At 41.2% G+C, this 22,919-nt stretch overlaps 1 protein-coding gene across 3 annotated transcripts in view; it reads left to right on the forward strand.

Moving 5' to 3' along the window:
• Positions 1 to 22,919, forward strand: part of snap91a (synaptosome associated protein 91a) — a 237,765-nt gene that overhangs the window by 100,744 nt on the left and 114,102 nt on the right. For all 3 annotated transcript variants that reach the window (XM_067984781.1, XM_067984782.1, XM_067984783.1), the window contains exons 4-6: positions 1,506 to 1,581; positions 14,779 to 14,881; positions 21,547 to 21,640. In XM_067984781.1, the coding sequence (XP_067840882.1) occupies positions 1,506 to 1,581; positions 14,779 to 14,881; positions 21,547 to 21,640 (273 nt within the window). The remainder of the gene's footprint in view (positions 1 to 1,505; positions 1,582 to 14,778; positions 14,882 to 21,546; positions 21,641 to 22,919) is intronic.

Below are 22,919 nucleotides of genomic sequence, written 5' to 3' on the forward strand. Positions count from 1 at the left end.
GCCATTTCCCCATTGTCAATGACAATATCCCCACTTTCAGTTTTTAAGGGGCCAACACTGCTCCTGACCACCCTCTTTTTCCTAATGTAACTATAAAAGTTCTTCGTATTGGTTTTGATATCCCTTGCAAGTTTTATTTAATAAAAGTTATGCCCGGTCATAACTTTTATTTAATTGATTGATTGGCATTGTAGTAATCAAATTATTTTTAGGTTGAACCAAGTACTAGCCTTGTTTAATTTATTAAATTAAGTTTAAGTTTTTAAAAAAAATTATAGCATAAAACTAAAGTTACTTAGCACACAGCCCTGAGAAAGAAGAAAACAGAAGAGATACTCACCACCAACCACCTATCTGCCTTACCTGTGATGTCACACTGCAGTTTTGTTTTGTTGTTGCTGTGTCCCGCTCTTGGTATGCTCCTCTCTGCTGTCCAAACAAATGTACCTCACCCCTTACTGAACGGAATTCCCTCACTCTCCAATTCCCAATTATAGACTGTTGAATCCAGACTCTTGATAGCTGCTACTTCTTTCTCTCTTTCTCTTCTCTCCCCCCGCCCCCCCACTAATCTGTAAATGGAGAAAGTAGGGGTGGCAGATCTGGGTCAGGAAAAGAGGGAAGATACCAGGGCCAGGGGGAGAGGCTGCAGAAAGAAAATGGTAACAGTACGGTAGTGCCACTTTTTTGTCTGTTGCGGTATCCATATGATGGCTCTAAAAATTGAGCCAATCCCACTGTCCCTCCTCAGCTGGGCCCTAAGAAGACTTTATCCAACATGCTGATCTCACTGCCTTTTTCCTTGGGCATTTGTACCTTTTCTCTTTCCCTTAAGAAAAGCACTAAAGCATGTTCACATGGCTATGAGCTGGTAACCAAGGTTAAATTCTTTAAAGCACTTATTGATTTTAAAGATCTTAAAACTGGTTCTTGGGTCACAACCAAGAATGTGGCTTTTGTACTTTTAGTGGAATTTGAATTCCAGAAAGGGTTTTCCTAGCATTGACTTGGAAAGTCTGTTTTGGTTATTGAAGTACATATGTGAAAACCAAATATATAATGCTGAACATCAAAAAAAGAACTATGCAAAATTAGGTATTAGAGGAGGTCAGTGACTTCAAAAACTTGGGATCATGGATTAGAACAACAGAAAAGGATATGAACTCCAGAAAGGATGAGTCTTGGTCAGGTTGTGTTCAAATGAACAGTCTGGAAGTGCACAGAACTGGGGAAGGTGGATAAGATCAAGATATTCAGAAGCACAGTGGAGTCGGTGTTGATGTATGGTGCTGCCACTTGGACATTTACTAGATGTAGCAAACTACAATCATTTGAATTTTAAAATCAAAATGAAAAAATTGGAAGCACCTGCACCAAATGTTCGTTTCCTAACTGCTGTTGGGTTCTTCTAATCGTGTTCCATATACATGTAATGTTTTGACATTCACTTTCATTCAAATAAAGCCATAAATTGTCTTTGTGTAACAATTTTATGTATTTTGCAGAGATTTATTCAATACCTGGCATCTAGAAATACTTTGTTCAACCTCAGCAATTTTTTGGACAAAAGTGGGACACATGGTAAGAAATCAGCACTTGTTTTTGAAGAACTACTAATATTAAAATTTTAATAAGAAAATGTTTGATGTACTAAGAGGTTGATTAGTTTCCTTTTTTTCATGTTCATATTGTAAATGGATTATTAGTATTTTCATAGGTACCGATTTGAATTCCTCAGTTTAATAGGGCTTGCTCTGCTGTGAAACTAATTCGAGAAGGTTTATAGGGCATGTATAACTATTCTGAAGATCCTAAAATACAGTATGTTTGCTTGATCCATTTATATGGAAGCAATGACTAGATTATTATACGCCTGTACCAAACAATCATAAATGTAATAACAGGGACCTACCCCTGTGGTGGAAAATAAGCTGTCTGTTTATATTTCATGAGTAAGTGATGCCAGAGTATGCTTTGATCCCCATGACACTTTAAAGTAGGAGGATTTTAGCACATGCTGTCTGTGTCTTCCACCCATCAGTTCATAAACACTGACTCTATGGCCCCAATTTTAACTGCCCCTTCTTGGTGAACACTTTGTGGGGATGCAGTTAAAATGAGGCCAGTCACTTGGTCCCTCTGACCCCATTGCCTTCCCACCATCTTTTGAGCAGGCGAACGGAACACCCGCAGGAAGACAGCAGGGTCCTTCTTTAAATATGCAGATTATATCCGATTATGTCATTGGGACCCGATCTGCAATTTTAGTTGAAGGCCGAAGCAGGGGAGCAGTGACTGCTTCCCCATCAGGCTAACCCTGTTTGGAACTGGATCGTGGCCCCAAGAGGCCCAGCAAGATAAGTGTGTTAAAACTTTTTTAAAGTTTCCTTGTGGGCCAGGGAGGAGCAGGAGTGCCCTTCTGATCTCATCCAGGTGGCTCCAGCCTTGATGGTGTGCTACACTATGCCCTAATTAGTTTTGCAATAAAAATATGATTAAGCCTCCAGAACAGCATGATACCATTTTTATAGGATTACTTTTAATTCATACAATACCACTAATTTGTTAACCAAGCATCCCTACTCCAGTAATTTAATCATGGCCAGACTCTTTCCAACCCCCCCACCACCATTTGTGTGACTGCCTGGGACAGTTCCCTTGGGTCCCCGGCTGCAGCCTCCTGCTGGCCAGATAATATATATGGCTGGGTTCAGGCGGGAGTCCAAAATGTTATGGCAATGAGTCCTGGCCGTTAAGAACATTTGGGCCTCCATGTCCCCCAATTTGCCGCCCACTTTGGGGTTCGCGCGTACCATACTCTTTCTCCCCCCCCCCCCCCCCCCCCCCTTAAAATCGGGTGAAATGCCTCAGTTATTTAATGCTTTATATATGTGATATAATTTAAACCTATTGTAACTTCCTGTTATGATTTCTTGGACAATATACAATATATAGAATTCCATTAGATTAACAATTCTGTTCATTTCTTCACCTCCATGTATGTATCTGTCCAGTAACTGCTGAAAGCTAAGGTTTGTCTGCTTTCCTTTCTGTTTAAGATCACTGAGTTAGATACCACAAAACCCGATGAACTTTTGAATGCAACTTATCTCTGGGATAGAACACTACAGTCTGTATCAAACTTTCATGCTGTTTCCTTGAGAAAAGGCAACATCATTAGTATTTCGCTATCTAACAACAGGAGTCTTTAAGTTTGCCAATTTTTCTTTCTGGGGGAATGGGACTAACTGGATTTCTCTTCCATCGAGCCCATACCGGCTCTGTGCCGAATGGCCTCCTGTGCTGTAACCATTCTATTCTATGTTCAGTCCTGCAATATGGAGCATGCAGCCTCAGTTTGCTGCCTGTTATGTTTCTAGGTTTCATGACTCTACCTTGAGTGGATGACTATCTTGTTTCAAGATCCTTGTCATGCCCTGTTTGTGTACAAAATAGTGACCAGCCAATGACAAGCCATCTGATTTCCCTCCACCTTGCAGGGAAAAATGGTGGGCTGTATCTAAAGTGATCCAAATTGGGTTCTAAACCGACTGGGGATCTGTACTATGTCCCATTGAGTGGTGGTTTGTATCGGTGCTTTGCACAGCCTTACCTCAGTGCTCTGTTGAAGGTAAAAAGGGGAAAAAAGCAGTTAATCTTTTTCTGCAACTGTCTAATAACATCCCAACACTTTTGTGCCAATCTTGGCAAGAATTTCAGCTGAAAACTTAAAGCCCAAAATGAAGCTGTACAAAGAATACAGCTGTGGTGGCATCAGGATGGCTGCAACTGTGTGGCCCAACTAAGAGTTCTTTATACAAATGCACGGAGTATAAGGAATAAATTAAATGAACTACAAGTTCAAATTCAAATTGGAGGGTATGACATGATAGCTATTGAGGAGACATGGCTGCAGGATGGTCAAGATTGGGAACTAAATATACCGGGTTATAAGGTCGACAGGAGAGATAGGGAAAATGGAAGAGGGGGAGCAGTAGCCTTAATGATTCGAGATGAAATCACTTCAATGATAAAGGGGAATATAACGAGAGGTAAGCAGCCAACAGAGACCTTATGGATTGAATTGAGAAATAGGAAAGGATCTAAGACCATAGTGGGAGTTGTATATAGGAGCCCTGGCAGCAGCTCCTGAAGTGCTAGATTGTATAAATGCAGAGATTAGACAAGCGTGTAGCAAAGGCATAGTGGTCTTAATGGGGAACTTTAACCTTCACATAGATTGGGAAAAGCAGACTAGCAACTGTAAGAAAGGTAGTGAATTTCTTGAGTGTGTCCGGGATAGTTTTCTACAGCAGTATGTCCTGGAGGCAACAAGGGGGCAAGCCATACTAGATTTAGTAATGAGTAATGAACCAGATTCAGTTAACAGCTTAACTGTGCGTGAACATCCATCCAATAGTGATCATAACATGGTCGAGTTCAATGTAGTGTTTGAAAGGGAAAAAAGTGCATCAGCTGCTAAGATTCTAGACTTGGGTAAGGCCGACTTCAATGGGATGCGACAGAGACTGTCCACAGTAAACTGGGCAAATCTGTTAATGGGTAAAACGACTGATCAGTGGGAAATGTTTAAAGAAACATTTAACAAAATACAGAATCGGTTTATACCCCTGAGGGGCAAGAACTCTACTTGCCAAAAAAAACCAGCCATGGACAACTAAAGAGGTAAGGGACAACTAAAGAGATAAGGAAAGGGCATACAAAAAGGCAAAAAATGGCACAGATCCTGGCGAATGGGAAAGATACAAAGATCAACAAAGGGTCACAAAACAGATAGTAAGGGCTACAAAAAGAGAGTATGAAAAGAAACTTGCAAGGGATATCAAAACCAATACAAAGAACTTTTATAGTTACATTAGGAAAAAGAGGGTGGTCAGGAGCAGTGTTGGCCCCTTAAAAACTGAAAGTGGGGATATTGTCATTGACAATGGGGAAATGGCGGACATGTTGAACAATTACTTTGCGTCAGTATTTACAGTAGAAAAAGAGGATAGCATGCCGGAAATCCCAAGAAAACTAATATTGAATCGGCGACAGGGACTCGATACAATATAAGTAAAGCAACAGTAATTAAGAAAATAATAGCACTAAAGAGTGACAAATTCCCAGGACCAGATGGCTTCCATCCCAGGGTTTTAAAGGAAGTAGGTGAGCACATTGCGGATGCCCTAACTATAATCTTTCGAAGTTCTCTAGATTCAGGAACTGTCCCTCTAGATTGGAAAACTGCACATGTCACTCTGCTTTTTAAGAAAGGAGAGAGAGGGAAACCAGGGAATTATAGACCAGTTAGCCTAACATCTGTTGTGGGGAAAATGCTGGAGTCTATAATTAAGGATAGGGTGACTGAACAGCTCGAGAATTTTCAGTTAATCAGAGAGAGCCAGCATGGATTTGTGAAAGGTAAGTCGTGCCTGACAAACCTGATTGAATTTTTTGAAGAGGTGACTAAAGTAGTGGTCAGGGGAATGTCAATGGATGTTATTTATATGGACTTCCAGAAGGCATTTGATAAGGTCCCACATAAGAGACTGTTAGCTAAGTTAGAAGCCCATGGAATCGAGGGAAAAGTACGGACTTGGTTAGGAAGTTGGCTGAGCGTAAGGCGACAGAGTAGGGATAATGGGTAGGTCCTCACATTGGCAGGGTGTGACTAGTGGATTCCCGCAGGGATCTGTCTTGGGGCCTCAATTATTCACACTATTTATTAACGACTTAGATGAAGGCATAGAAAGTCTCATCTAAGTTTGCCGATGACACAAAGATTGGTGGTATTGTAAGCAGTGTAGATGAAAACATAAAATTACAAAGCGATATTGATTAGGTGAATGGGCAAAACTGTGGCAAATGGAATTCAATGTAGACAAATGAGGTCATCCACTTTGGATCAAAAAAGGATAGAACAGGGTACTTTCTAAATGGTAAAAAGTTAAAAACAGTGGATATCCAAAGGGACTTAAGGGTTCAGGTACATAGATCATTGAAGTGTCATGAACAGGTGCAGAAAATAATCAAGAAGGCTAATGGAATGCTAGAGGACTAGAGTACAAGGGGGCAGAAGTTATGCTGCAGCTATACAAAACCCTGGTTCGACCGCACCTGGAGTACCGTGAGCAGTTCTGGGCACCGCACCTTCGGAAGGACATATTGGCCTTGGAGGGAGTGCAGCGTTGGTTTACTAGAATGATACCCGGACTTCAAGGGTTAAGTTACGAGGAGAGATTACACAAATTGGGGTTGTATTCTCTGGCGTTTCGAAAGTTAAGGGGTGATCTGATCGAAGTTTATAAGATATTAAGGGGAACGGATAAGGTGGATAGAGAGAAACTATTTCCGCTGGTTGGGGATTTTAGGAGTAGGGGGGCACAGTCTAAAAATTAGAGCCAGACCTTTCAGGAGCGAGATTTGAAAACATTTCTACACACAAAGGGTGGTCAAAGTTTGGAACTCTCTTCTGCAAACGGCAATTGATACTAGCTCAATTGCTAAATTTAAGTGTGAGATGGATAGCTTTTTGACAACCAAAGGTATTAAGGGATATGGGCCAAAGGCAGGTATATGGAGTTAGATCACAGATCAGCCATGAAATTATCAAATGGCCGAGCAGGCATGAGGGGCTGAATGGCCTACTCCTGTTCCTGTGTTCCTATAAGGGAGTCAAAGGATATGGGGAAAGGGGAGGAAAGTGGAGTTGAGGTAAAAATCAGATCAGCCATGATCTCATTAAATGGCGGAACAGGCTCGAGGGGCCGAATGGCCTACTCCTGCTCCTATCTCTTATGGTAATCTGTATTACGCTTGTCTATTTGGAAAACTTTCCTCTGAATAGTCAGGAGTAACAAACATTGGTCCTTACATTAGCTCCGATTAAAGTCTGCGTCAAATGCTATTTTCAGTCCAGATTGATATATTATGATTTATCATTGAGGCAAAGACTGGGGTTATTGGCCTTGATGCCAGATTGCACTGTAAAAATGTGTATCTGTACCATGCCTATTGAACGGTTCACTGTTGGACATTAATGATGTGGAGATGCCGGTGATGGACTGGGGTTGACAAATGTAAGGAATCTTACAACACCAGGTTATAGTCCAACAGTTTTATTTGAAAATCACAAGCTTTCGGAGGCATTCTCCTTCGTCAGGTGAAGTGCACTTCACCTGACTAAGGAGAAAGCCTCCGAAAGCTTGTGATTTTCAAATAAAACTGTTGGACTATAACCTGGTGTTGTAAGATTACTTACATTGGACATTAATGATGCCAGGCCCCATACAAGAAGCATATGTTATTTTGTACATGGATGAGGATATTAGCAAGACTAATACACTATCCTTGTGTCATCTTTGGATTAGTTATAGTTGCATTGGCAGAAGATAAACATGTGAGTCTGATCCACTTGATCCTCTGCTTTGGATGATATGTATGTTTGGCAGTATACCTTCACTGTGATGGAGAAAGCTACCTTATGAATTGGTGATAGTGATGGATTCTGGCATTATAGTATCAGTGCCAGCTACTCGAGCTGTCTCAACAGAAAGCAACAGCTATTTGTGGTTACCTTTGGACAAATGGTATACCAGTTTAGCCAGATGTTTCCACAGATAGCTCTTGAAAAGTCCAGTACACTGTCAGCCTTGGCATGCTGCTTCATCCCATTCCGGTTGGAACCCTTCTTGGTACTTCTCATGATGCATCACCCAGCCTTATCCTGTGCATCAGTAGAGGAGGCTGGGGTAGCCCACTCAGAACAACAACTTGTATTTATATAGTACTTTTAAAAACAACCCAAGGCGCTTCATTGAGACATAATCAGACAAAAGTGAACCTCAAGTAAAAGAAGGAGATACTACAAGGGGTGACCAAATGCTTGGTCAAAGAGGTGGGCTTTAAAGAGGGTCTTAAAGGAGAATGGGGAAGTGGAGAGGCAGAGGGTTTTATGGAGGAAATTCCAGACCATGGGGCCAATGGTTGGGCAAAGAGATGGGGGTCGGGGGAAGCACTTTAAGCCACAATCGGAGGAACAGAAAGTTCTGCGGGGTTTGTAAGCTGGAGGAAGTTGCAGTGATAGGGAGGGGAAAGGCCTTGCAGGGATTTCAACACGAACAAACAATTATTGTCCATTTTTGAGTTTTGATGCTGCTTCTAATGTTGGCTCTCTAGTCGAGGCATTTAATGCTAGAAGTGTAGGTTGGGAATGGGAGGCCGAGCTGGTATTGTGCCAAATTTCCTGACAGACTGCCCACCCAGTGGGAGACAGGACTGCCTAGGCAGATTGTGTACAGAGCTGGGGTTAATCTGAATAAGGCCCCCTGTTTAGTAACCTCTCAAATCTATTGTGTAGACCTGGGTACATTGACAAATTGTGACAGCAAAGTTTTCATGAAAAACTTTTTATAGTCCATTTCCAATTGAGATGGATATACATTCTAGCCATTCATGGTCTGCAAATTTATAGTTTGAATAATGTATCTAAATTTCTGCCTCTCCAATTTGAACAGTTGGACAGTGGTCTTTCAGGACATTTCATTTTCTGTTACCTAGCTGGTACTTTAATTTTTCTGAAAGCATTCATGCATTGTTAAAGCATGATCCAAGATATTTGCAGGAGCATTTTCATTTAAAGTATGCAACAGTTTCTACTGAAAAAAAATTGCAACCTAGCTTCAGGAAACAAAATAGTTTCCAGCTTCATGTCTTATTTACTGGATTGAAAACTAAATGTAAACCTGAAATTACTTTTCTACTGGTATTAACCAGCTTTCACCAACCTATTGCTTAATCTTTTGGAAAATTGAGCATCTTAAAGTTTCATTCCATGTTTCATAAGGACTGAATTATCTCCAATAACTCTAAATAGGATTTTTACCAAACTTCACAATCCCTCCCAGATTTTGGAAAAGGATCATGTTGCGAACTGTCTACCTCTATCAAATTAACGTAATTGTATAGGATTAAATTATAAATTTAACATAAGAGCATAAGAAATAGGAGCAGGAGTAGGCCAATCGGCCCCTCGAGCCTGCTCCGCCATTCAATAAGATCATGGCTGATCTGATCCTAACCTCAAATCTAAATTCATGTCCAATTTTCTGCCCGCTCCCCGTAACCTCTAATTCCCTTTACTTCTAGGAAACTGTCTATTTCTGTTTTAAATTTATTCAATGATTTAGCTTCCTGGGGCAGCAAATTCCACAGACCCACCACCCTCTGAGTGAAGAAGTTTCTCCTCATCTCAGTTTTGAAAGAGTAGCCCCTTATTCTAAGATTATGCCCCCTGGTTCTAGTTTCACCCATCCTTGGGAACATCCTTACCGCATCCACCCGATCAAGCCCCTTCACAATCTTATATGTTTCAATAAGATCGCCTCTCATTCTTCTGAACGCCAATGAGTAGAGTCCCAATCTACTCAACCGCTCCTCATATATCCACCCCCTCATCCCCGGGATTAGCCGAGTGAACCTTCTTTGAACTGCCTCGAGAGCAAGTATGTCTTTTCTTAAGTATGGAGACCAAAACTGTATGCAGTATTCCAGGTGCGGTCTCACCAATACCTTATATAACTGCAGCAATACCTCCATTTTTATATTCTATCCCCCTCGCAATAAAAGCCAACATTCCGTTGGCCTTCTTGATCACCTGCTGCACCTGCATACTAACTTTTTGATTTTCTTGCACTAGGACCCCCAGATCCCTTTTGTACTGCAGTACTTTCCAGTTTCTCGCCATTAAGATAATAACTTGCTCTCTGATTTTTTCCTGCCAAAGTGCATAACCTCACATTTTCCAATATTGTATTGCATCTGCCAAATCTCCGCCCACTCAGCCAGCCTGTCTATATCCCCTTCTAGGTTTTTTATGTCCTCCTCACTCTCTACTTTCCCTCCCATCTTTGTATCATCTGCAAACTTTGATATGTTACACTCGGTCCCCTCCTCCAAATTGTTAATATAGATTGTAAAGAGTTGGGGACCCAGCACCGACCCCTGCGGAACACCACTGGCTACTGGTTGCCAGTCCGAGAATGAACCATTTATCCCAACTCTCTGCTTCCTGTTAGATAACCAATCCTCCACCCATGCCAGAATATTACCCCCAATCCAGTGATTCTTTATTCTATTTTTCTAAATTTCTATTACTTTGTTCAACTTCCACATACCTTAAGGAAAAGTGGCTTTCATCCCATGGGGGATTCTCAGCAGGGAGTCTTTGCCTTTAAGAAAATTGCACTCTGGATGTTGGATGACCTCTGCCACCTAGTTGTGGAGGCTCATTTTGAAGCTGAGCTTTTTTTTTCACTCCTGCCTCAGATGATTTTCTGGATGATTTTCTGCTACCTCCCATTTGCCAAAGAAAGCTAGTTCATCAATGTGTTTTCAAAATTTCATGGAAGTCAAAGTCCAAGGAGCCACCATTGAAGAATCTGATTACATTTCTTTTTGTTACTGATTCTTGGTCAGAAAATGTGGTGATATTCAGTCACTTCTGTGCTGTCAGCCCAAACAGGCCCAGCCCACCGAGCTTCAACATAGGTACCGACCTGACAGCATTGTCTCTTGAGTGGCCAGGGATAAGGAGAGGGGGAGTGGGAAGGAGGAGAGAAAGAAGAGAATGATGCTTCCGTTGATATGCCCAAGGCTTGTGGCATATTTCTGGCGATGTCACCCCTTTTTTGTGAGGGAGAATAGGATGCTAGAAACAGAAGATGTCTCTTTTCCTGAGGTTCTCAAGGCTTCAGGAGAGATGAAAGGCAGAATCCATTCTCTCATCACCTTGCAGGAGTTCAGTCTGAACTTGTCGATGAGCAAATGTACCATCTTGCATAGTTGAATATAACTATCAGACAAAGTGTTGTGGTTTTACTTTTCTACCAGCCCCATGTGGATTGCTGAGATTATTTAGCAGAATTTATTCTCAACTTATAGTGGACCACTAATCCATCTGATGGACAGTTAGTTCCATGTTAGAATTCAAGAAAGCTATATGAGGTATGTGTTATTTCACATCCAACAGAGTAATCATCACAAGATAGATATAAACAACGAAGGCCATTTCCCCATCTCCGATCATCCAGCTAGAAAAAAAAAGTGCTCCAGTGACCATATACAGCGGTTTCTGAAATGATTCTAGTTTTTGCCTCTCTTATCCTATTTGATTTCAGTGGTGTCTGATCAGAGCATTGTGCAGTTTAAGCATAACTTCTGACTTGTACTGCACTGTTTTGGCTATATAGTTCAGCATCCTAATGGCCTTGTCGAATGCTGCTCCACAGTTATTGGACATGTTAAGCATTGATTCTACTAACCTGGGATCTTATGCTATTTTAATTGTATTCATGGAGTAGTAAGATGTCACCTTTTTCTTCCTACGTGGAATACTTCATAGTCATATTCATCTGCCATTGTCCTGCCCATTTACAGAATGAGTTAGCTGAAAATATGTAAGTATCTAGCCACTGTCCCCTCCTGGCATCATCTGCAAATGTGACCAGTTTATATTGATCTTCTAAATTTAAATTGTTAATGCAAATTTAGAAATGCTAGGTATCTCCACACAAATCACTAGGGACCTCCACCCTCTGACATTGCTGCCCAAACAAGCACTTTATATTTCCTATCCTTCAGCCATTTTTTTTAATCACTCATGCGTTTTACCTTGATTCCCCACTGTTTCAAGCTTACATAGTAGCTTTTTGTGCACAATTTGTCAAAGGCTTTTTGGAAGTCCACTAAGTCTTCCCACCATGGCTCTAAACAGTGCTGGTGTTCTTTATCTTCCAGGCATCTCTAGCCAGGCTGCAAGAAGGGCAATTGCATTATCAAGCAAGCCTTGGTATACTCCAGCTGCAAATGTTCCCAACTTTACTTCCTTAAGAAATTGGACCAGGAATGCTCTGAGTTGACCATCTAGGCACTGGTTAACACCGTAGTCTTAAACAGCAAAGGGTTGGAGACCATTCTTTATACTGGTGGATAGTGCAGACCAAGAGCAATTGCTTGAGCTCTTTTGAGTGGAGCTGTGTCCTTGTCTCAGACTGCACCAGTGAGGGATGCCCTGATACTGGTTGGTCATGAGACTCCTCAAAAGATTTTTCCCTCTGCTTCTGTCGGCATTGAGGTGTTGCAGCTAGCTGCTGCTGAGGTAGTTCCTGAAGGTGAAGTTTGTTTGAGATGTCACTATCCTAGAATACAAAGCACGTTACGAAAGTGGCCTCCTTACAAGCTCCAGCAAATGACTGCAGCACTTAACTGGGTTCAGCATGCAATTTATCTTGATCACTGGCTCCTACACTCTGCATGTCAGTTATTAACCTTATGGATTTGGCTTACAGCCTAATGCATCTCCTGGTTACAAAGATTATCCATTCCCAGGATTTGATGCAGGAAAATAACAATCAAAGAAATAGGGACTATATAAACAGATGGTTCAGGAATGGTAAATGCCTTTTGATATAAAATGCATATTGGAGTAGGAATTGTGCACACTGAAGGGATGTATGTTAACAAGTTGAAAAGCATTTTGGTTTGATTATTGGTCATTCACTGAAAATTTCCAGGTAATGCAAAGCTGTTACAACTAAGTTAATCATAGGCTAGTAATAGCTAGCTCATAACCAGGCCCTCTAATCCTGTATTTGCAGATTAATGCAGTGTTACTAGAGAATCAACGGGGCTCTTGATCAGAGAATATAGAAATTACAACACAAAAGACAGACATTTGGCCCAGCACTCTTGTACTGGTGCTAGCTTTTCAACTGGAGCCATTCGCTCTAATCCCATTTTCCTGTCAGCCAGGGGAAAAAAATCTTTCACTCTTTACCCTTTCGCTCATGCTCTCGCTTTCTCGCTCTTTCTCTTGGTCTGTTGCTTTTTTTCAATTTCTTGCTTTTTTCGATGGCTCTCTCTTGCTTTCTCTCTTGCTCTCTCCCTGTCCCTCTTTCCAAAATGTGTCTTCCACAACCTTTAGGTCCCGTATATATTTCTTCTGTTCAAGAAGCGCATCTTTGGCACTTCATGCATATGTACTCATCCTGAATACTTTTCAGGTTCAGAATATTTCACACCTTACATGCTGCTCACATCAATCTAACTCCTGCTCCTGCCATTACTAAACTCCTAACTTCTATGATATGCTTGACTTAATTAAGGTCCCTATAGTAACATTCTCCATCTTTAGAAACACCTGATGGATATCAGAAGGAGCTGCAGACATAGCTCCGTCCTACTATTTTGGCCCAGATACTGTTCACATATTGTGGGGCAAATCTCTGAAATCTATGAAACCAAGGTAAGCAATGCATACTCCTAGTATAATGCCAAGAGAATCGCACCAAATAGAAATGGCATGTTTGCTCATTTGATGTTTATTCTAGCTGCCACTTATTCTGCATAGAGACTGTTCTAACTTTGGCTGTGTTGGATTAGCAATGTCTAACATAACAGCACGTGTGTGTGTGGGGGTGGGTGGCGAAACAACAAAACATATTTCAAGACTTAAGTCTGCTTGCAGAGCTAAATTTATGTTCATTTGAGACAAGATTGAGAGTTAACACGCACTAAGAGATAGAGTAAATGATGTAGGCAAACTTTTTGAATTGTACTGTAAACAGAGCTAAAGGACATGGATTTAAATTGCTAAAACTTTAAGAAAGATTAAAAGAAGAATTCCACCCCTCCCCCACCACCACCAAATAAATTCTCAGAAAAAGTAGTAGTTGATCTTACTGTTAACTTTAAGAGCTGGACATGCATTGAATTCTGAAGTTGAATAGATGTTCTGGAGTTTTGATTGATTTATGTTAGTGAGTTGGAGGAGCGTTTATGTAGTACTTGCCCACAAGGAGATTAATTAGATGTGGTTGGAGGGTGAAGAAGGTTGCAGTGGTATTTAGAACACTAGTTATGCAGTGGGAATGGATAGATCAATCAGAGTAGGGAGCTATCAAATAGCAACTATGGCATCAGTGTTGGGGAAGGAATTAGCTGAACCAACAGTCACACCTGAGATTCCTGATGGTTACGTGGGGCAGTAATGGGCAAGTAGGTTTGTGCCTGCCATCTTGGCTACAGCGATGTGGAAGCTAGGTAGATGATGGGCATAAGTTAGAGAAAAGGGGGCATTGTAGTCAAAAAGTACCCTTACAAGAAGTGATGACCATATGTCCTGGCTGAAATTGAAAGGTCACTGTTGAATAGAGGAGAGCATGTCTATCACAAAAATGATGTAGTATACACTGTGACTTAATTAATAGCTTAATTAAGGATGGTAAAGTAATGCAGGGTTTTTGTACCAACATAATTAACGCAGTAAAATTGAAGATTTTAAGTACAAGTCTGCTGAAATGTAATGAGATGTTTTTGGCGTAGTTCAAAACAGTCATTCTTGATTCAGACTGACTCCTTAGTTTGTAAATGGGAATTGCTTGCAAGCCTGAAATTATTGAGTGGTGAATTGTGTAAGCCAATTAGTTCCTGTTAAGTACTAAGTTTGTTACAAAATGTTCATTCTCAGGTATTTGTGATGAAATACTAATTTCAGTTGTGCAATTTTTTTCTGCTGTGTAAATTTGCTCCTGATCATTGAAATTGTATATTATAAAATTTATTGAAATTTGTCTGCAAAATTTGCAGTCAAATTTAGTCAATTGAAAATATACTTATGGCTAAATCTCAAACCAGAATGTATATAATTGAAAAAAGTAGAAAATACTGGGATTTTGTAAGTGCTATTCACAAATGGCTACATTTCATTTCTTGCAGGTTATGACATGTCTACGTTTATTAGACGCTACAGTAGATACTTAAATGAAAAGGCATATTCGTATAGACAAATGGCATTTGACTTTGCAAGAGTGAAGAAGGGGTAAGTTTGAGATCATTTTTGTGAAAGTTATGCAGTAAAATATAAAATGGTGTCCTACAAAAATTGCAGGCTGTAGTAAAGTTTACTGCATAAAATTAGATTTGTTTCCCAGTCTCTCTGCTAGATATTGTGAAAATAGTTTGGGGCAAAGGAGGAGATTGCGGGGGCTCTGACACATATATTCAGAACCTCTCTGGGCACAGGGGATGTGCCAGAGGACTGGAGAACCGCTAATGTAATACCATTATTCAAGAAGGGGAGTAGGGAAAAACCGGGGAACTACAGGCCAGTGAGCCTAACATCAGTGGTAGGAAAATTATTGGAAAAAATTCTGAAGGACAAAATTAGTCTCCACTTGGAGAAGCAAGGATTAATCAGGTATAGTCAACATGGCTTTGTCAAGGGAAGATCATGTCTGACTAATTTGATTGAATTTTTTGAGGGGGTGACAAGGCGTGTGGATGAGGGTAACGCAGTGGAGGTGGTATACATGGATTTCAGTAAGGCCTTCGATAAAGTCCCCCACAGGAGACTGGTCAAGAAGGTACGAGCCCATGGAATCCAGGGTGCCTTGGCACTTTGGATACAAAACTGGCTTAGTGGCAGAAGGCAGAGGGTGATGGTCGAAGGTTGTTTTTGTGACTGGAAGCCTGTGGCCAGTGGGGTACCACAGGGATCGGTGCTGGGTCCCTTGCTGTTTGTGGTCTACATTAATGACTTGGATATGAATGTAAAAGGTATGATCAGTAAGTTCGCTGATGATACAAAAATTGGTAGGGTGGTAAATAGCGAGGAGGATAGCCTCAGTCTGCAGGACGATATAGATGGGTTGGTCAGATGGGCGGAACAGTGGCAAATGGAATTTAACCCGGAAAAGTGCGAGGTGATGCACTTTGGAGGGACTAACAAGGCAAGGGAATACACAATGAATGGGAGGACCCTAGGCAAGACAGAGGGTCAGAGGGATCTTGGTGTGCAAGTTCACAGATCCCTGAAGGCGGCGGAACAGGTAGATAAGGTGGTAAAGAAGGCATATGGGATACTTGCCTTTATTAGCCGAGGCATAGAATATAAGAGCAAGGAGGTTATGATGGAGCTGTATAAAACACTGGTTAGGCCACAGCTGGAGTACTGTGTGCAGTTCTGGTCGCCACACTACAGGAAGGATGTGATCGCTTTGGAGAGGGTGCAGAGGAGATTCACCAGGATGTTACCAGGGCTGCAGCGCTTCAGCTATGAAGAGAGACTGGGAAGATTGGGTTTGTTTTCCATGGAGCAGAGGAGGCTGAGGGGGGACATGATTGAGGTGTACAAAATTATGAGGGGCACAGATAGGATGGATACTAAGGAGCTTTTTCCCTTCGTTGAGGGTTCTATAACAAGGGGACATAGATTCAAGGTAAAAGGCGGGAGGTTGAGAGGGGATTTGAGAGAGAACTTTTTCACCCAGAGGGTGGTTGGAGTCTGGAACTCACTGCCTGAAAGGGTTGTGGAGGCAGGAACCCTCACAACATTCAAGAAGCATTTGGATGAGCACTTGAAATGCCATAGCATACAAGGCTACGGACCAAATGCTGGAATATGGGATTAGAGTAGACAGGGCTGATGGCCGGCGCGGACACGATGGGCCGAAGGGCCTCTATCCGTGCTGTATAACTCTATGACTCTATGACTAACTGTTCAACACTTGATTGGAACATTTGAATTGAATGACTACACTGAATATTCATAGAAATTAGGCTTGAAGATCAACTTTATTTCTATAATTTTTCCAGTCAGTTAATTTCTGTTTAAAAAAAAAATTGTACAATGTTTCTATGTTAGACGAGTAGAAATGTTGATATGCCACCTAATTGTCATCCAGTGGATCTGCAGTACACTTAAGCAGCTAGGCGAGCTATGAACCAGTTTCCTGTTGGAAGGAAGGAAGGAAGGATGGCTAAGTAGTTGCAACATTTGAAGTAAGCGATAAGCACAATGAATTATATGAATGTTTAAACAGAGGTCAAGTTTTAAATTCAGATTTGTTGCGTTTTCATTGTGCTTGTGAGGAATTAATTAGCGGTGTGTTATATGTTCTGATGGCTTGTCGAGGACCATTTGTAAAGCTTCTAAATGATATTTGTGTTTACATAAGTTTTATGGAACATTTTCAAATATCTTTGGTTCATTTGAAAAGAAATAGATTCTTCTTTGTACATTATACAAGGTCCAAAATAGAAATGTGCTTTTTTTGCTAATGGGATGTTGCGATCAGTAAGCAAGTTAGTGGAATTTTGAATAACTGATAGCTTTTTTTTATATCATTCATTAGGAGTAGCTGGTGTTGAAGCATGTGATGAAAATTGTAAACAACATTAAAACTCATGCACTGAATCACAGGCATTTGAAAAATCTGATTGAAGAGTTCAGTGATAAGTCTCCTATAAGATCTCGTGCTTCACTCAGCAGTACCCTAACTTTCTAAAGGAAATGTAATCGCTTGGTTTCTTTTTGAACTGCTCAAGCCTGTGAAAGAAAAGATCAAAGCATGTCCTTAATTGACAGACTAATCTGTAAAACGGTTGGATTTTAGATTTGGACTTTTCATCAACTATGTTGCTGCATCTAAACAAATTGAATCTGGAATTGGAAGGACACATTAAGTTGTAATATGAACTTGCTATAAAGTGACTTTGCATTTATAAATGAGAAAGTTTCATATTTAGTTGCAGAAAACAAAACTTACTCATTTTCCATCCATGGTTAAGGCTCATGAAAATGGTAATATGGCAGAAGACCCACCAAACCTTCTCCTGGGTCTTCAAGTTAGTTATATCAAGCAATTTCAAAAATTGGCTTTGTAAAGGCATCTGGTTAGATTTCTGGTTGAATGTTGAGTTAGTGCAAAGTTAGATTGCTTGAAGTCACTTGATAATATATTTGCATTTTGGAGGGTTGTGCCATGTGAAAAATATCTTTTTTTAATAAGAATCAAGATCCTTGCACTACATCAAATGTTTATGTTTCACCTATTTGTGTAAATCTTTTGTTTCCTACTTTTAAGTGCAGAAAAAAATTGGGCTGCATGCTAAAGGAAGAATTTAGGCTTTACACTGGGTACAATGCAAATTTACGAGAATTCTGCCTGGTATGAGGAAATACAAATGCGAAGAAAGACTTACAAATTGGGGCTGGGTTTTTTGGAACAACGCAGATTACGGGGCGCTATGATAGATGTGCATAAAATGATGAAAAGATGGAACAAGATAGATAGAAGCAGGTGGGTTCCAGTAGTTGAGGAGTCTACAATGTGGACCATAGATAAAAGATTAATTTTTAAAATTATTATTCATTCTCGCGATGTGGACGTCACTGGCAAGGAGTACATTGCCCATCACTAGTTGGTGGTGGGCCGCCACCTTGAACCGCTGCAATCCATGTGGTGAAGATATTTCCACAATCCTGTTAGCTGGGGAGTTCCAGGATTTTGACTCATGAAGGAATGGCGATTATATGTCCAACTCAGGATGGAATACGCACCTTTTGCAGCTTTGTGTGCCAAGGTGTTAAACTGAAAGAACAAGAGAGAGAAATGTGTCCCTGCCTGATGAGCTTGTTGCCCTTTTGTACCCAAGATCTCGAGCCTCTTTGGGTGGCCAGCCACCCAGCCTAATGACAAAACAATCGTTCAGAAATCCATGCTCACCCACCAACTTGCCCTTTTTAACAGAACTGTAAAATCCATTTGATTCTCTTCCCTCTGTTGCTACAACACTTCCTCAAATATGACCATCTTGATCTGTTCCTCTGCCTGTCCCTATGCCCACCCCTTCTCCCTCCCTCCCCCAACCCCCCGCCAACAACTAAACTGTACTTTTTATCTTCCACTCACCTACTCAGCAGAATATTGACCCCTGATTCCCATCACCTCCAAAGTATTCTCCCCCAGCGCCTTGCTTATCAGCAGTTTGCCACTGCCTTCCCCTGAGCACTGACCAGCTTTTCACCATTTCCCCCATCCTTCATGACCAGCATTTTGGCTCTTGTCCCCTCCACACACTGCAGAGCAATGAATTGATTTGGGTTCCCCGCCTGAGCAGGGCATCTCCTCCACAGTCCACCAAACAGGCAATTGCCCTCTCTCTTCCGCTCATCTTTTTACAACCCCCCCCCCCCCACACCAAAACCCCTAGTCCGGTTCCAGTTATCTCCTTGATCGGAATACTGCACTTTGTTTTGACTTCCGTTCTGCATCGCAACAAGATTTAGTAGTATTTTATGGTACGGTTATTATATGGAATGCCATGGACTGCAGATACATTGTTCTTGCATTGTAGTCTGCACTCCTGAATACAAATGACTCAATCACAGTAGAGCCAGTGGCAGCAAAAGCCTACTTTTGATGTTGCTGTCCCAGAACCCATGTTGTAATGTAAAAAGATCCTATCATGTATAATTCTGACTCATGAGCTTTGAAAGTTTGGTCACCACTGACATATTTGGATTTTATCATATATGGCTAGTTTGTTTTCTCAGTAATGCAATCTTGAAAGTATTCCATTGTTACTTTTGTATTCCTCTCTTTTTAATAATGGATTTCAGGTGAGATCTTTTAGTTCCCTCATCTCCTCAAAATCTGCCTTCCAAGAGTTGAAGGTCTGTTGTATTGCTAAGCTTTTAAAATCAACCAGTTCCAGGGTAACTGAAGTCAAAGATTAATCTAAACAAGAGTATTATTTTATGTCAAATGGAATTTCAGGTGGTCACTGGATCAAATGCTAATTCTATCTTTTTTTCATCTTTTTCCTGCCAATTTTCTCCCATACCCTCCCTACCCTTCTGAAAGTACTGACTGCTTGCAGTGATTTAGTTTCGCCAGGGTTAGTTGCTTTCTGGTATCTCACCTACGTGGCACGCGTCATGTATCAGCAGACTATTCAACCATATCCAATAGCCAGCGACAGGCAGTTGCTGCATAGTGATTAGAAATTGAGAACCTGGCCAAATTTCCCAGGGTTATAGATTCACAGAATTTAACAGCACAGAAAGAGGCCATTTGGACCATTATGCTTGTGCTGGCTCTCTGAACGAGCTATCTTGAGTCCTATTTCCCTGCCCTTTCTCTAAATCTGCCTAAATTTTTCACTTTCAAATACTTAGCCAGTCATTCTTTTTGTGGTCTTAAATTCACTGGTGGACAGAAAACAGAGTTGGGGTAAACGGGTCATTTTCAGGTTGGCAGGCCGTAACTAGTGGAGTACCGCAAGGATTGGTGCTTGGGCCTCAGCTATTTACAATCTATATTAATGACTTAGATGAAGGGACCAAGTGTAATGTATTCAAGTTTGCGGATAATACAAAGCTAGATGGGAAAGTGAGCAGTGAGGAGGACACTGAGTCTGCAAAGCGATTATAGACAGGTTAAGTGAGTGGGCAAGAAGATGGCAGATGGAGTATAATGTGGGGAAATGTGAGGTTATTCACTTTGGTAGGAAGAATAGAAAAACAGAATATTTTTTAAATGGTGAGAAACTATTAAATGTTGGGGTTCAGAGGGATTTGGGTGTCCTTGTGTAGGAAACACAGGAAGTTAACGTTCAGGTACAGCAAGCAATTAGGTAGGCAAATGGCACGTTGGCCTTGCAAGGGGGTTGGAGTACAAGAGTAAGAAAGTCTTACTACAATTGTACAGGGCTTTGGTGAGACCTCGCCTGGAGTACTGCATACAGTTTTGGTCTCCTTATCTAAGGAAGGATCTATTTAGAGGTGGTGCAATGAAGGTTCACTGGATTAATTCCTAGGATGAGAGGATTATCCTATGAGGAGAGGTTGAGTAGAATGGGCCTATACTCTCTGGAGTTTAGAAGAATGAGAGGTGATCTCATTGAAACATAAATTCCGAGGGGACTTGACAGGGTGGAGAGGTTGTTTCCCCTGGCTTGGGAGGCTAGAACTAGGGGGCGCAGTCACAGGCTAAGGGGTCGGCCATTTAAGACTGAGATGAGGAGGAATTTCTTCACTGAGGGTTGTGAATCTTTGGAATTCTATACCCCAGAGTGCTGTGGATGCTGAGTCGTTGAATATGTTCAAGGCCGAGATAGATTTTTGGACTCTAGGGGAATCTCGGGATACGGGGATTGGGCAGGAAAGAAGAGTTGAGGTTGAAGTTCAGTCATGATCTTATTGAATGGCGGAGCAGACTCTCGGGGCTGTATGGCCTACTCTTCCTATTTCTTATGTTCTTATACCCTCTGGTTAACAACTCACTGACCAGCGGAAATAGTATTTCCCGAATTACCTTATCTCATAATTTGAACAACTCTCAGATCTTTTTTAAGATCTTTTTGATGAACAATGTCAGTTTCTCTAGTCCCTCCTCATAGCTAAAGTCTTTCAGTTGCTACCATAAACTTAAAGGAAGAGGAAATGAATAAAAATGATTTATACTAGTTTTCTATTAATCATGAGGTCAAAATGGTCAAATACAAAAAGCAAAAATAGATTCCAAAGCTACAATTTTTTTTTCAGGGTTGATGGTGTCATGAGAACTATGACTTCAGATAAATTGGTGAAAAGCATGCAGATATTTCAAGGACATTTAGATGCTCTGCTGGAATTTGATGTAAGTCATTTCATGCAAGTATAATAGATTTTTTTAGCTCAGATATGCTCTCTTTTTACAGGGCTGAAGGTGCAATGAGAACTATAGCTCCAGAAAAATTGTTGAAAGGCATGCCAATACTGCAGGGGCAGTTGGATGCACTACTGGAGTTCGATGTGAGTAGTTCATCGGCATGACCGTTTGTATTTGTGACAGTCATTGATGGAACTGAACAGTTCATTTAGCAATTAATTGGGATTGTCTCCGATCTATCTGCGTATTAAAAAATCTTGCCTGCTTATGATATTGCAAATACTGAATGTCTTAATGATGCATGGACACTTTACATTCATAGAAATGCATGGTCTTATTAGAACCTTCCACTTGGACCCTCTCATGCATGTTTGTTCAGAAAATGAATGTTTCTTCCATTTCTGATCTTTTCGCAGCCTGTAGTTGCACTTTGCATTTTCATGTGGTACGCAATTGTATCATAATGCATGCCATATATTAGCTCCACTGACCCTATGAAATTTTAATCTTGCAAATATTGTCTAAGGTGAAGCCTCATATCCATTTCATTGTTAGCTTGAATGTTTCAATTTTATTTTTAAAGCTGAAAGTTCTTTTGGAAGAATTTGGTATGGGAGCAGAAGACCTCCAAATCCTGTACCAACTGCAGTTGCTCTACCCCAATTGTTATTTTGGTATCTTCAGTACATGAGCCACAAGATTTAAAAGTGTAATATCTGACTTGCTGCAGGAACACTTGGAAGTGACCCTCCCTTCATCATAAGGTTAGAAGTAGGGCTGTTCGCTGCTGATTGTTCAGCCCATTCGTGATTTCTCAGATAATGAAGCCATCCATGCCCACATGCAGAAGGACCTGGACAACATCCAGGCATGAGCTGATAAATGGCAAGTAACATTTGCGCCACACGCGCCAGGCAATTACCATCTCCAACAAGAGAAAACCTAACTACCTCCCCTTGACATTCAACCGCATTACCATTGCCAAATCCCCTACCAACATCCTGGGGATCACCATTGACCAGAAACTCAACTGGAGCAGCCACCATAAATGCTGTGGTCACGAGAGCAGGTCAGAGGCTGGATATTCTGCAGGGAGTGGTTCACCACCTGACTCCCAAAGCCCCACACCACCTACAAGGCACAAGTCAGGAGTGTGATTGAATACTCTTCACTTGCCTGGATGGGTGCAGCTGCAACAACACTCCTATCCAGAACAAAACAGCCCACTTGATCAATACCCCATCCACCAGCTTAAACGTCCACTCTCTCCACCATGGCTGTAGTGTGTACTATCTGCAGGATCCACTGCAATAAGTCAACAAGACTTTTTGGGCAGCACCTCCCAAACCTGTTCCCTGTGACCTCTGCCACCTAGAAGGACAAGGGCAGCAGGTGCATGGGAACACCATCACCTCCAACTTC

This window comes from Heptranchias perlo, chromosome 5 (genome assembly GCF_035084215.1).
Source record: "Heptranchias perlo isolate sHepPer1 chromosome 5, sHepPer1.hap1, whole genome shotgun sequence".
NCBI classification, from domain to species: domain Eukaryota; kingdom Metazoa; phylum Chordata; class Chondrichthyes; order Hexanchiformes; family Hexanchidae; genus Heptranchias; species Heptranchias perlo.